This window comes from Sorex araneus, chromosome 3 (assembly GCF_027595985.1).
Source record: "Sorex araneus isolate mSorAra2 chromosome 3, mSorAra2.pri, whole genome shotgun sequence".
Lineage (NCBI taxonomy): Eukaryota > Metazoa > Chordata > Mammalia > Eulipotyphla > Soricidae > Sorex > Sorex araneus.
Genome location: NC_073304.1, coordinates 22,084,743 through 22,099,719, shown reverse-complemented (window position 1 = coordinate 22,099,719; position 14,977 = coordinate 22,084,743). Strand labels below are relative to the sequence as shown.

General features: G+C 41.8%; 1 protein-coding gene across 23 annotated transcripts in view; it reads left to right on the top strand.

Annotated features, from left to right (window-relative positions):
• NRXN3 (neurexin 3) overlaps positions 1–14,977 on the top strand; it is a 1,748,572-nt gene that overhangs the window by 1,164,354 nt on the left and 569,241 nt on the right. For 2 of the 23 annotated variants that reach the window (XM_055133161.1, XM_055133159.1), the window contains exon 1: positions 6,568–7,808. The exons of 19 other annotated variants lie outside the window; for them this stretch is intronic. In XM_055133161.1, coding sequence (XP_054989136.1) covers positions 7,559–7,808 — 250 coding nt within the window. In that variant the 5' untranslated portion in view covers positions 6,568–7,558. Of the gene's footprint in view, positions 1–6,563; positions 7,809–14,977 lie in introns of those variants that run through there. 2 more of the 23 variants (XM_004610236.2, XM_004610235.2) reach the window with 2 other exon arrangements.

Below are 14,977 nucleotides of genomic sequence, written 5' to 3'. Positions count from 1 at the left end.
GGTCAGACCTTGTGTTAATCAGGGCTTACTCCTGGCTCTATGCTCAGGGGTCACTCCTAGAGTTGCTGAGGTGATCATATGAGTTGCCAAGTATTGAACCTGGGTTGACTATATCCATGGCAAGCACATTACCTGCTGTACTATCGCACTAGCCCAACAACTGAAAATTCAGAAAAGAAAAATTGAAGTTTTTTTTTTCCTTTTTTGGGTCACACCTGGCGATACACAAGGGTTACTCCTAGCTTTTCACTCAGGAATGACTCCTGGCGGTGCTCAGGGGATGATATGAGATGCTGGGAATTGAACCCAGGTCGGCCGAGTGCAAGGCAAATGCCCTACCACTGTGCTATCGCTCCAGTTCCCGAAAAACTGAAAATTAAGAGATAGGAAAGAAAGCCAGAGAGCCCTTCTAGATCCCAAGGCAGAAAGATCATAAGAGTTTGAGCCTACATTGGAAAATGATGACTTATAAAAGAAAATTGAGCTATTGTGGCTCATCATATCTTGCTCTAAAACCATGTGATGCTTTGTTGTTTAGGAGTTGACTTGACAGATATTTTTGAGAAGGATGCAATTAAGCTGTTCCCCATTCTGTGAAATACGGACAGAGAGAATACAATGAGTCAGGTAACACATGAGAGTTGTTTTCTGTACAATTGCAAGGGAGCTTTTAGTTCCCTCATGCCTCTTGAGATTTGTAGCAACAAAGGAAAACAACTCTTTGCAAGGATAACTTACTTTCAAGGAGTTTTCTGTAGAATAATTTATTGTTAATAGTAAGTTTAGTACTACTATTATGATGTAGTGAGTACTTACAGTTATTATTATTATAATTATGGATAATTACAATGAATATGATTATATAATAATCATAAAAATGTTATCATTTCACTAATAATTTTATCAGTGATATTTTTAAACTATGTGCTATATTGCATGTATATATATATAAACTTCACATATAGTATCTTCCTAAATTGCCACCATAAACCATTTTTATAGATTGTGTGATTAGTACAAGATTATAGTTGAAAAAGATGATATTTAAAGAAGCTTAGAATTTGTCACCATATTTACAGCGGTCAATAAAAATCAGGAGTTTAACACTGTGTTGAGCCCAGAATCTAAATTTGTATGTGCTCTAATTGTCTCTAAATACTTGATTTGATTATTATCCTAGAAGCATAAAAATTATATTATTGTTATTATATAACAATGCTTCATTTTGTTTTAGTCCTCAAAACTGCATAAAAATTTACGTAATGCCAAGGATTGAACATTTGTATCTCTGACCACAGATGCAAACTTCACAAAGGGTAATACATTTAAGTGCCCAAATCTCTCTTGGAGGAATGAATTTGACTAACTTTTACCTTGACTAAAAGGAAAATTTTCTCTCATGATATAATAGTGTTATTTGGGTTTTGATGCTAAGCTTTACACAGAAATATTTCCTATTTTCTTAACCATGAGGAATTATGGGAAATTTTAGTAAAGTATATATCGAACACTATGATCAAACTTATGAAATATAAATAATTTCCTAGAGGATTTTTTTTTTCAACACCAAACTACTGATATCCCCATTTCAGCCACAAGGAGGACAAGAGAATAACCATGGAGAATTAGAAGAAAGGTAGGTTAAAGGGACGGAAATAATATATATATATATACATTCTTCAAATTATAAAATTAAACAGGGATGCCACTGTCTTTAAAAAAAATTGTCACAGAAATGATGCTTTAAACCTTCTGTGTATACCCCATATGGAAAATACAATCAAACTCTGCTTTGTTGTAGGATGACTTCCTTAAATAAATGAGTAGTAAGATGAATTATGTGTCTCTAAATAAATAGACTGACATATCATAAAACAAAGTTTGACTGTTTTATAGCATCACTGGAACCTTTATATATATTTAACGGCATGTCATCATCATTTTTTCAGGACTTTTATTTCATCTCGCATTATGAGAGTTTAACTGTTGTTTAGTTCCCATCATCTAAACCTTTTGGAACCCTCTGTCAAGAAGAATGTAAGCATTTCTTCCTCTTCATATTTGGGGAAAGAGGCACCTGACCTAGAGCTGAGGACTCACAGAATCAGATTGCTCTTGTCTTTCCGTGTCTGTGCAGTCGTATTAGATGTGCCTGTCACAAACAACTTGGCAGGTGTTTCCTTTTGGCCTTGAAGTGGGAAGTCAGAGTCCACACAAGTGAGAAGAGGCATGTGTCGAGACAAATGAATTGCGAGAGAGCAGCAGGGTGACTTCACATTAGCTTCCTTGTGCCTGACACGATCAAGTAGTATCTCTGGGCTTATTTTAGAAGTTTCAGAAAGTCCCCCAGTCTATTTTCTAGTTGAAATAAAGAGCAAAACACAACAGAAAGATGATAAGGATGCTCAAATCATACAGTCTCCTACAGGGGTGCTGAAGCAGAAGAGGTTATGAGCCCGGGGAGGAAATCTATCATATGAAATTCTGAGCCTACAATAACAGAGAATGATTATGAACCATACAAATCCAGCTACAGCTGTTTTCTTTAGAGAACAATGACTTTATTCCATTCAGAAACTTAAGTTTCCAAACAGTCTGGTTAGGATTCCACAGGCATTTATTCATGGGAAGCTGAGCGTGGTTGTTCCTGTGAAATAATTTATAGTTTTCAACTTGAAATCTGTGGTGAGCATAGATTTATTTTTCTCCTTTTCTATCTCTAAAGTGGGCTCTCATCTTTATCTCATGGCTGTGCATTTCATTCGTAAGAGTTTTCACTCGGATCTACAGGAGAAGGACAGTCAGGAAGGAGGAAGGAAGGAAGCAGAGGGTGTTAGTAGAGAAGAGGACAGATTTATATATTTATATAGTTGCATATCTAGCTGCAGGCAGTGTTTTGATGCTATCGTTGACACTGCATATCCAAACTACGTATCTCATATGTCAACCTACTACAGACTTGAATAGATCTAGTAGAACAACTAAATAGAATGTTTAGGTGGGACTTTGTTGGATGGGAGGAAGAGATGGGGGAATGAAAACTCACCAGAAAAGCAACTGTATATTCAATAGGAGAAAGACATGCATTTTTCTTAGGATGAGTGTAGCCTACCTCTTTGGAATGGAAGAAGGGAAATAAATCTGACTTATATGTTTTGTCTCTAATACCTCACAGTATCCAGTGAGACCCCAAATGGAATCAGTCTCCTGAAATCCATAGTTACTTCTTTTGACATTCTGCAAAAATGCAAATAAATAAATTATAAGTGTGACAAGTGAAATGAATAGCTCCAACTGTGACATACCAGCAGAATTACCAGTTCTTGAGCTGCATTAAGCATTCCTTCTACTGTTTCCTTCCCAAGAATGAACTGGAAGGTCCATCTGAGCGTCCACCATATTCCTTGAGATAGAGTGAAAAATGGTGTCTCCAGCAGTCTGTCAACTAAAAAAAAAGTAGGTGTATAATCAACTTGTCAACTTGGAAATACATGACTCTGGGTCTAGTGTCGCTGAAACCAGAGAAATGTGTGAAAGTGAAATAGTCTAATACCATGTGAGCATGAGACTCACAATTAATTCTTTAGATTTGATTGTTCAATAACTATTTGCTGACCTTCTCGCTTACTATGTCCTACACTCTACATACAACAGAAAGGGACAACAAAACTTTATTTCAACTCTTAGGGACTTATATTCTCTCTAAAGGAGATAGAATATGACCAAATACAAGAAAGTTCTTTTGAAAATGGAACATGGTGTGAAGGAAATGGAATAGAATAATGGCACCAAGTGCTTTTTAAAAGATGAAAATGGCTAAATTTATATAAGATTCAGAAAGGACTTCTAAGGAGGTGGGTTTGAAATTTACTGGCTGTATTAAAACATTTGGGAGGGGCTGAATAGCCCAGGGCTTGCCCTGCATGTAGCTGACCCCAGTTCAATCCCCAGCACCATGTATGTTCTTCAGCTTCTCCAGGAGTGATCCCTGATCACAAAACCAGGAGAAATCCCTGAGTCTTATTGGTTGTGTCCTCCCCCAATGCCCCTCCCCACCAAAAAAAAAAAAGTCAAAGGGAGGAAGGAAGTAAGGGAGATAGGATGAAAGAAAAGGAATGAAAGATGAAAGGGAGGAAGAAAAGATAAAGAACATAAAGGACATTTCAGACAATAGGAATCAGAAAATGTAAAATGTCTTGGGGTAAGAATGAACGTGGTACTTTCAAGAGACAGAAGAAAGGTCTGGGAAAGGGTAGGATAGTAAGAGGTCGTCTGGAAGATGGAGTTGGAAAATGAATCCATCTTGACATCCAGACGTGTCATCCCTTTAGATTTTTATAGAGTTAGAATAAAATCAGAGTATACACTGAAAAATCTAACTAGAGGACTGAATCCAGGAGCAGTTGGATTGAATGAGGATTATCATGTACCATAGGGGAGGATACATTGGATTCAAAGAGGTTTTTTTCTACCAATAAGATCCTAAATGTATCATTAGCCTTCATGGAGCTTTAACTTATCTTTCTATAGTTTAGGAATAATGCTGATCTGTGTCCAGTGCTGCCTTTAATGAAAGAGGACATTATTTTTAAATGGAGATGCCATAAATTGCACCTTTCTCTTGCTGTGGTATTCCTAGCTGTACATTGCTGGTGTGAGACACCAATTCTGTGGGCCATCATCCCAGGGCATGGAAGATGCCTTAGATGATCTGCATCCTGAGTCACCCTCACAGCTGGGAGCCAGTGCAGCGGGGATGACTTAGCACCTTTTGCCAACAGCACCATGGACCTTGGGAGCGCAAGGAACACCAATTTCAGAACCAAAATAAGATGTCACCATGATCATTCTGAAATGGATTTGATATTTGACCTTGAAGAATAATTTATAGGCGTGGTGGCTTCGTTATGTGTTACAAAGGTATAAAACATTAATTGCCTCAATATCTCCTTGGGCTGTCTCCAGAAAGCTAAGAACAGAGAGCTGTCTGAATCCCTGTTAGTTATCCTCAGGGAGGGCTTAAAAGTTCATTGAGAGGAGGTATATCATCGATGCTATGACCTCCTTAATATTAGGATTTTGCCAACAAGTATCATAGAGTACAAATAAAATGATTTAACTAGCATTCCTTGGACCCCACAGGGGAGGAGGGGGGAATAGAAGAAACAAAAAAGAACTGTTATGTCTTTTATCAGATGGGCAGACTTTTTTGTGTGTGTCACACCTGGAGGTACTGTGAGCATTAGTACCTAGTACCTTAGCCCCTTTACTCTCTTGACCCTTTAAAAGGCTTTTTAAAATCCAATCTGAGTAAGGAGGCAAAGTTAACAGAAGCAGGTAGAAAAGGGTTGGGTGGAAGAAGGTTGCCAGCTGGGATTGTGCCTCTTGCTCATCACCTGTGTGCAATAGACTATGGGGAGAGGGGGAGAAGGGCACAGGGCTGAATGGAGGCTGCCTGGTGCAGGTCGCTGCTTCCTGGCAGAACCCTGGGCCAACTTCCTCCTGATGCTGCAGATGGCAAGTCAGGGCATGCCAAATCTCTTTCGGCCCTGGTGGTCCTGCCTGGGCTTAAATGCTTGCTCTTTGGGGGCGGGGGCAGCACTAGAGATGCTTGGAGGCTTTATCAACCTGGGGTGGGTGGGTAGCACCTCCAAGGATGCTGTCCAGGACCTACCAGCCGCACTCTCCCCGCAGACAGGAGATGCAGCAGCCTTCAACCCTTCTGAAGGTCTTTGAGAAGCCCACTGGCGTGAGTGTTATTAACCTTTGGATCCTGAATTCCAGGCGCATCCTGTCCTCCTGTGCTGGAAACCACTTTCCAGAGGGACTCCAGCCACCAAGCCCCCTCCCCTTCTGGAGTTCCAGGGCTCCCCTCTACCGGCCCCGCCCGGGTTCCTACCCTTCATTCCCCTGGAAAGAGTGGAGCATCTTAACCCTAGAGAGAAACACACACAGGGGCCAGGTGCTGACCGAGCCACCGAGGGGGTGGGGGCGGGGGCTCAAGTCTGCGTGCGGCACCACGGCGGGCAAGTGCTCCAGCCTGAGCTCCTGCTGACTCAAGCGGTTTATTTTTATTTCGATTTGGGGTTACTTCTCTTAGCCGCCGTCTATATTTTTCCTTCGCAAACTGGGGAAGGGGAAAAAAAAAAGAAAAGAAAAGAAGAAGAAAAGGTGCAATACTCGCCCCGACACACGCCTACACGCACACACAACACCACACACGCGCCGGCACACACACACACACACACACACACGCACGCACGCACAGAGGGACAGACACACACAAGCACACACGCACACAGACACACACGCACGCACATACACACACATACAGACATGCACACACACAGACACGCACGCGTGCATACACACACACACACACACACACACACACACACACACGCACGCACGCACGCGCGCGCGCTAGTAGAGCGGCTGAGCGCGGGGCGGGCGCGCGAGGAGGGAGGGGGGGTGCCCGGGGCGAGCGGGAGGCGGGCGCGGGTGTAGACGAGCGTGCGCCGGATTGGGGCGGGCCGGGATCCCGGGGCGCCCGCGCCCCTCCCTCGGCCGAGCGCTCGGCCCGCCCTGATTTGCTCCCGGGACGGCGCGATTTGCATAGGGCCGGCCCCGCGGAGACTCGGCTTCCCCAACTCCGCGCGCCGCTTCACCTGTGCCTCCCGGCGGCGCGCTCGGCAGCTGCCCGCCCGCCCGCCTCCCGGTTCCCCGCCGCCGCCCGTCGCGCTCCGCGGCCTCGCCCACCCGCCGCCCGCCGTCCGGCGCCTAGTTCATTCGGGCGGCCGCCTCGGGATCCTCCTGCTCTTCCTCTTGGGCCGCCCAGCCCTCCGCCTCTTCTTCCTCCGGCGGCCCGGGACGCCCGCGGCTGCTCCGTGGCGCTCGTCCAGACCGCACGGGGTTAACTGAGCCCCGCCGCCCCGACGCGCAGGGGCTCCCGGACAACTCTCCCACCTGCAGCCCCCGCCCCCACCGGGCCGACAGTTCTGCGTTGCCTCGCCTGGGAGTGGAAGAGGGGGAAACATGTGCAAACTGCTCCGATGTTGGGATAAACTAACCTGAGCCTACTACTTGGGTCGGCGACTGCGTCCTTCTCTTCTTCTTCTTCCTTCCTTTGCGCCTTTTCCTCGGTGGCTTCCAGAAGTGTCCAGTTAAGTCATCCGACCCCAGGTGCCTGGGAATTGGAGGGAGCGGCGCCGGGCAAACCCCTTTTGACATGTGTGCTATTCCGGGACTCCCTAGGAGGGCTGCTATGCCGGGGTGGACTTTGGCATCCTAAATTTCTGGCTTGGGCAAGGGAAGGGGTTTTTTTTTTGGTTTTTTGGTTTTTGGGGTTTTTTTTGCTTTTTTTTTTTTTAAGTACTTCTATTCTTACTATCATTGTTTTTAACCTTTCCACCGTCCGTCTTGAAAGCGCTTTTTCTTCTCGCCGAAATTTGGGCAAGTCTTCCTCCTGCTATAATGGGCCGCCGGGCACCATGAACTTCATTATTCCTCCCCGGCTGGAATTCAAACTGCCCATCAGTAGTGGTCCAGTGCGTTGACCATGCACCTGAGAATCCACGCGCGACGGAGCCCTCCTCGCCGGCCGGCCTGGACGCTTGGGATCTGGTCCCTCTTCTGGGGATGTATCGTCAGCTCTGTGTGGAGTTCCTCTAATGTAGCTTCCTCCTCTTCTTCCTCCTCTTCCTCGCCTGGGTCTCACTCACAGCACGAGCACCATTTCCATGGCAGCAAGCATCACTCAGTGCCTATTTCTATCTATCGCTCCCCTGTTTCCCTTCGAGGAGGGCACGGTGGGTCTCTCTGCTCTTTATCGTTTTAACGGGGGCGTAGCAATTCCTTAACCCACTCCCCTTTCAGGTAATGGCAAGGGTGGGACTAGAATGGAAAATTGAACAATGATGAAAAGCATCGCATGTGCATGAAGGAAGAAATGGTCCAATTTCCTTTGAAAGGTTAATATTTTCTGTCCCATTCATTCACCCCCTCCCCCAATTTCTTCCTAGCTCTCTTTTTTTGTATACTGCTTAAAAAATCACATTCTCTCCTTTGCAACTGTCCACCTTCTACCCCTCCCCCAACCTTGTGATGGTAGACAACTTATCGGAGAAGTCCCTGGTGCTGTACTTGGAGAATTCATTCATTCACCTTGCTGCCCCCCTTCTCTGTCCTGGTTTGGAAGCTAGTCTCTGGGAAATAATAGCAGGAAGCCTGGGGGCTTTCATCTCAAGTTGATTGAACTGCTCTAAAGTAGACTGTGATAAAGGTCAGGAGAAGAGCTGAGTGTAAGAAGGCAGAAAATATAATTCATAATCCGCGGTCATTGTTGTCCAACCAGCTTTATGTTTGTCCACACTGCCTGAGAAAAAGGGCAGCAAGAGCAGCAATGGTGAAACCTGTCCATCCACTCTCCCCGACCAGCAGAGAGGGGGCAATGTCGAAGATGAAGTCAAATCCCTTCAGAATCGACAAAGTGTAAATTAGAGTAACTTCTATGCCACTCTTGATCCACGCCTGATTTCAATGAGAGGTCTACCTGGTGGGTTTGTTCACACAATTAGGTAGGGCTTGTTTTGTTCTCCCAAATCCTTCTTGCATTAGCCATTGAAGGGAGAGAGCAATGATTTTTCCTTCTTAAAAAAAAAAAAAACGTATTCAGCTTTGAGCATCCTGACTCTGTCAGGGTGATACCTGGCAGGAGGTGGCTGTAGTAAACTGTTCTAAAGAAGGGGACTTGGTTATGTGTTTACTATGCACTCCACCCGGTGGAGAGAAGCGCAGGAATCACAAGAGCCCAACTGCAGGAGTGGGAGCTTCGTGAGTGAACCACACCGAGGTCCCCTGCCCTAGCTTGTATTTTGCAGACCTCTAGCTCATAGCCCCTGTTCTGAACATCAGTTCTTCCCACTGCCTCCTAGCTGTGGACTTCTGTGCTGTGCTGTCTGTAGTGGTAAGCGGAAACACATTGAGAGAATGCCAGCACGTACTCTGGCTCTTTCTGGCTCTCTCTTTAAATTTCATTTGATGGAGTTGACAAGCAGCTCAGAGCTTGTAAGTTTAGTGGAGGAGGGTGGGAAGAAGGAGGGAATGCTTGATCTTGCTCTGGTTGCTGTTTTCTCTGTGATTCCTGCCGGTCCTATGTAGGTTTTCCAAAAACCCAAACCCCAATAAAACAGAACCATACATCTACCTAGGAGACAAAAGCGCAACCACCCCCAAAGCAAAAGAATTTCTTTGAAATGGAAACTGACAGATCTCAAGGGGGATTTGGGAATGGGATGATAAAAAGTGGGAAAGGAGGGAGGGGGCAGATAAACTATTACTGATGGCTATAATTAAACACGGAAATGCTTAGTGATAATTAGCTAAATTTTGCTAATTAGTGTAAACGATCAGTGGGGAGATCAAGATTTTATGCATGAGTTAGAGGTTATAGACTGACAGGGTCCTGGTACTCTGATTCTCTTCAGGACTTAAACAGTTAAAAGCAGCTACTAGGAAGTAATAAAATTTGCAGTGTGATATTTCCCAGGGGTTCCTAAATCTATCATTCTCTCTCTCTCTCTCTCTCTCTCTCTCTCTCTCTCTCTCTCTGCTTCTCTCTCACTCTGTAACCCTTTTTTTCTTCTACTGTCCCTCCCTTGCCTCTTTCTGTTAAAAGGGTTAAGTGTTGTACAAGTTAAGCACAACCCTTTCTGCTTTCATTTCCTCAAGGATCAGTTGCTTCACACACTCTACATCTTTTTGACTGGTTTCTCCTCTGGTGTCTCATTAACCTGTATCTGATAAGATTCAATGTGATGAAAAAAGTAGAACAAAGTGAGAAAATAGCAGAGATCTTTGGAGCACTATGTGAGATAATAGAGCTGTAAAACGAGTCAACTACTCCAGGGTCTGGCATGGCCCAAACTAGAAAGTTCAAGAATTCTACTCTCAGCACCCCCCTCTACCTTTATGTCCTAACTCCTGTCAACCTGGAGCACAGGGAATAAATTCACCAATATTGGATGATTTTTTTCCCCATATTTAATGTTTTCTTGAGTTTGAAATCTAGAGATGAAGAAATCAATAAGCCTCAACCTCTAGCACCAATTCCACAACTAAACTTTGGCTATTTGTGTCCTGAAAGGACCCAGCCTTACTTGTGTCTTCCTTATGTTATATTGGAACACACTTGTATTTCCCTAATGCAAGACAAAGGGTGAGCTAACAGCATTTGTTTTTAAAAAAAAAAAAAAAAATTCTAATGGTGGAGGTAGGAGGCATTGCATCATAAAACTAACGATTTTTTACTGATGCTTTTCTGGCAACCTTAATCCAGATATAAAAGAAACAATCTCTATTGTCTGCGAAGAAGAGGAAAATGCCCTTCATTCTGAGAGAAAATAAAAAGAGTCTCAGTCCAAGAGCTTTTTTGCTTCAAAAGAGATGTTTTGTTTGCTTTTATTCTCCTCTACCTCCTTCCCATTTTCTAGATGTCCAAATCCTCAGAGCTGCCTTGGGGTGAGCTGTTTCTGCCCATTCCTTCCAGACCATTCTACCTGATGATGGGGGTTCAAAACTGAGATGGCACAAAAATCCTCCAAACAGCGGATCTTTTATACCCATGCTTTGTTCTGATCTTTAGATAATTCGAGTAAGTTTGTCTAAAATCTTAACCCCGGGACAGGCCCCCAAAAGTCTGAGCTCCTTTCTGAGTTAGGGAGACTGAATCTCTACTACTAAAGTGTGGACCAAACCTGGATACCCAAAATGGCCTTACAATAGGATTTTTGTCTCAGCAGAGCATAGGTTTCTAGCGTCCCCCCCAACCCATTTGTCAGTGCAATTTCTCAGCCTCCCTGCTGGCTTGCTTTTATATTCATGTTCTTCTATTCAATAGTCATTCAGTGAACACTGTGGCAGGCGCTGTGATGCTGTGATGCTTGCTAAGGCTGGAAAAGTAAGACAGTGTGGAAAACTAAGATATATATTCAGCTAGGATAATGTCATATATTTTGATCATCTAGGAAGAGAAGTACTTCTGTAATTTTAAAAATATAAGGGTAGAATAGGAACCAGATACAAAAAATAATGAACACATAATAAAATACATGTATTATCATTTTCATCATTTATACAATATATATTAAGATGCATTTTATGTTTTACAAGATGTAGATTGTATAAACATTTTATGAAATACATTATTTAGTCCATTACGCAAAATACACTTTGAAGTGTATTTCATTCATGACTTCTTTTCCATACTTAAGTATCACGTTCATCAAAGCATTGGGATAGTTTAGTCATATGGGATATAGACATATCCAAATATATTTCTTTGCCAGTCTTTAGTTTCAGAAGGGAGTTTTGTGTATATTTCCTTTCTTTTTTCTCCTTTCTGCCTTTAAGAACTCCCATATTCATCTGCCCATGAAATGCTTGGATATTTATAATTTAGAAAATGAATTTCTCAGAGGGTCCTATAAATGATTTTTCTATATATATTTTTTCTCCATAATATTACTGACTTTATTGATTCTTTGGGCACTTGGGGAGTACCTAGCTCATAACACAGCCTTCAATTGTAAAAGGAAATGCAGCCAAAGTATATTTAGGAGAAAGTCTCTTCTTCAGGAGCCAGTGTGAAGAGAGGAACGGCGTAAGTTCTATTAAGTCATCTTAGCACAAATGTGGCAATGGTCCCACACAGGGGCCCGTGAGTCAGGGAGTCCTGATGGAATGCAAGTGCTCATAGTCATGGAGATCTTCCCTTTAAGTTTTTCCAGCCATGGGGCTTGTTTTTCTCTGATCTATGAGCACTTTCTTTTGCTCAGCCAGCTACTTTATAACCACTTTCTTTCTCCCTTCCTTCTTGGGATTCAGTTTGCTGAATAATTCATTGTGTTGGTTGAGAGATAAAATGATAAAATTTATATAACTTTGGCCTTGGTGATGAATTAATTAAATTGGTTTCTTCTATTCTCTCCTGTAGATGCTTTGTTTTTCTTCTTTAAAATTTGCTGACGTGGGGTGGTTCTGGAGTATAACAAGCTCGTGAAAGACCATCTCAGGGTGATTGCAGTATCTTATTATGAATTTCCTTAGGAATTTTCAGTGTGGGTCACTGGGTGTCAGGGAAGCCAAAAGCTGTCATGTCATAGGAAGAGAAGATGAGAAATTGTAGCAATTTCAGGAAGAGGCCTTCACTAGATTTATTGATAGCTGCAATTCCATCATTATATTCCTTTGCGGTTAGATTTTAATCTGAAAGAGGTAATAATTTGATGTTACATTTATGGCAATGAATTGGTCGAACCTCAAAAATGCTTCTATGCTATAAAACTCGTGCGATCCGGGAGGGAAATCTGCGAAGACAAACTGTATTTCTCTCCTCTTGTATTTGTTAGTGTGATTAGAAAAAAAAAAAAAGACTTGGTGACTTGGCAAAAAAACAGTTTTCTCATAATTCTTAGTTTTGGCATATTTATTTTCTTTCGCGCTGTTTCTCCTTGATTTCCAGACAGCTACCTTTGCCTTCTGTCTTTCCATGCCCAGCCTCTGTGTCTATGCATCCTATTATTTTTTGCTTTTTCTTTTTGTTTGTGTGTATGTACATGTGTGTGTGTGTGTGTGTGTGTGTGTGTGTGTGTGTGTATGTTTCTTTGTATGAGGGTATTAGTCAGAGTACAGGAGGATACTCCCTGAAAGTCCCATCTTTAAAGGCACAAACTCCAAATGTTCTCACAGTCTGAAGTACCTGTTCTTAGAGCTTCAACATAGGAACCTTGGGAGGCGGGGGGTGAGTACAGGAGGGCACATTTACTGTATAATCCCTTTACCCCTTTACCCCAGTTAAGGAGGAATACATAATTTCATGAGTTTCTGTTGAACTCAACTTTTGAGAGTGGAAAATATAAAACTTCAGTGGCAATGGGAGCAATTTACAAAATTGATAAAATGGTACCTAGAGAGAAAAATACCAAATTTTACCAAACATATAGAGTAAAGGAACAGAAAACACCAGCAGGTTTAGTAACTTTTCCTGTTTGCTCTCTCCTTAGTTTATCTTGTATGGCCAAGTGCACATTTTGATGTGCATGCACAATAATTCTGACTCTAGCCATATGCCCTGCAGATCTTCCCATACTCTAAAACTCATTCTCTTTGGACCCACTGCAATTCTGGGCTAGCAGGCTTTGCTTCTCTAGGGCCTCCTTTAAGAACTTTCCTTTTATCACTCTCCCTTTCTGTATGGCATCAACTTGATTCACAACACATATTCAAATGAAAAAAAAAATCTTGGTGAGTTGTCTAAAGAGTTACTATTTGGAAACTGAGAAATATATTCAGTTTTGATGCGTACAGGAGGGTGGAGTGTAGGGCCACACGTGGCAGTACTTGGGCTACTCTGGGCTTGTTGCTCTGAGTGATACTTGAGGGGCCATGAAGTGCCAGGAATCCAATCCAGACAGTCTAGCTACAAATATTCACTCCTGCCCATTGAGTTATTGTACTAGCATCCTGCCCCCACCCAATATCTTTTTAAAAAATCACCAGTATGCTACTTAACTGTTATTTCATAAAAATTCAAGTTTAACTTAAAACAAAAGTGAAGAATTCTGGGTACTTTGAGACATAATCCTGATGCTTGAGTACATTAATGAGAAAATGTATTCAAATTATAGTTTTTAGTGATAGAAATCCCAAAGTGTTTAAGTCTATGTGGAAGGCGAATAAATTGGGAGGGAAAAGTACTTTTTATACTCATATATTTCTAAAACAAATGACTTAACTCTCTTACGACTCACTTCTTTTTTTTTTTGTCTTCAAACAGAATTTTCTGGCATCATAATACCATACATATGTCACAGAATTTATATAGGGAACTAAACAAACTGAAATTTTGTACTAAACTAAAAATTTGTACACTGGAAATGATGTTTGAAGGTTAAATATTTTATGCAAAATATTTGAGTGATAATTCTCTTTAATTCCTTGTACAAAATCCAACTTCAATATTGAATGTTTGTTGGTTGACAGATTGAAGTTAAATATAGTCCTAATTTTTCTCTCTCTGGTAACTCTTTGCCTTCAAGGTGTTGATTCATTTTCTTATTCTTTAGGAAAGTGGAGGACAAAATTTAACACACACTTTCCTGTTTCTAGCTCTAAAAAGTAGCAACCTGTCAGGTCAGCTTGTGCTGTTTGATAATTGTCTTTTTAGGGAGAAATGCATGTTACATTTTATTCAGGAATGCCAATTTGGTAAAATTTTGTAGAATTTCAATAACCTACTAAAATAAATGGAGAGAATCTTCCAAAATTATTCTTAGAACTCTTCTGTAAATTTAAACGGGGTCCTGTTTCTATAAATTTTGCAAGAAATATAAACATTCCTGTATGGTTCTCACTATCCATTGAAAAATAGAATTTTAAAAAAATAATTTACTAGAAAAATGTACATCTTCTTAGGAGAAATATTTTTAGATCTGGAAATGTATCATTTCCTTTATTGTCCTTTCTGATACTAGAATTCACAAATTAAAGAGAAAAGTGTAAACATTGTATTGGATTCCTTACATAAATGACTCTATTTAACAATCATAATCCCTTCATATTGATCATGTTATCACCATGTTATCAATAATAGCATTGAGACTCAGAGAGATCAAGTGACTTGAATAGAATAATATAGCAGTATCAGTTCAAGTGACTTGAATAGAATAGTACGGCAGTATCACTGTATCACTGTCATCCTGTTGTTCATTGATTTGCTCAAGTGGGTGCCAGTGATGTCTTTATTTGTCCTTGCCATGTGGTAGTGTAGCCCAATGGCGTCTGCTTGCTCCAGGAACACGAAGAGCACATTGATGTTACTGATTTTGGCATATCAAATATGTCAAGGATAGTTTGTCAGGCTCTGCCATGTGGGAATATGGCAGAAGAATTAGATTTTTGACCAATTTTTGACCCCAAA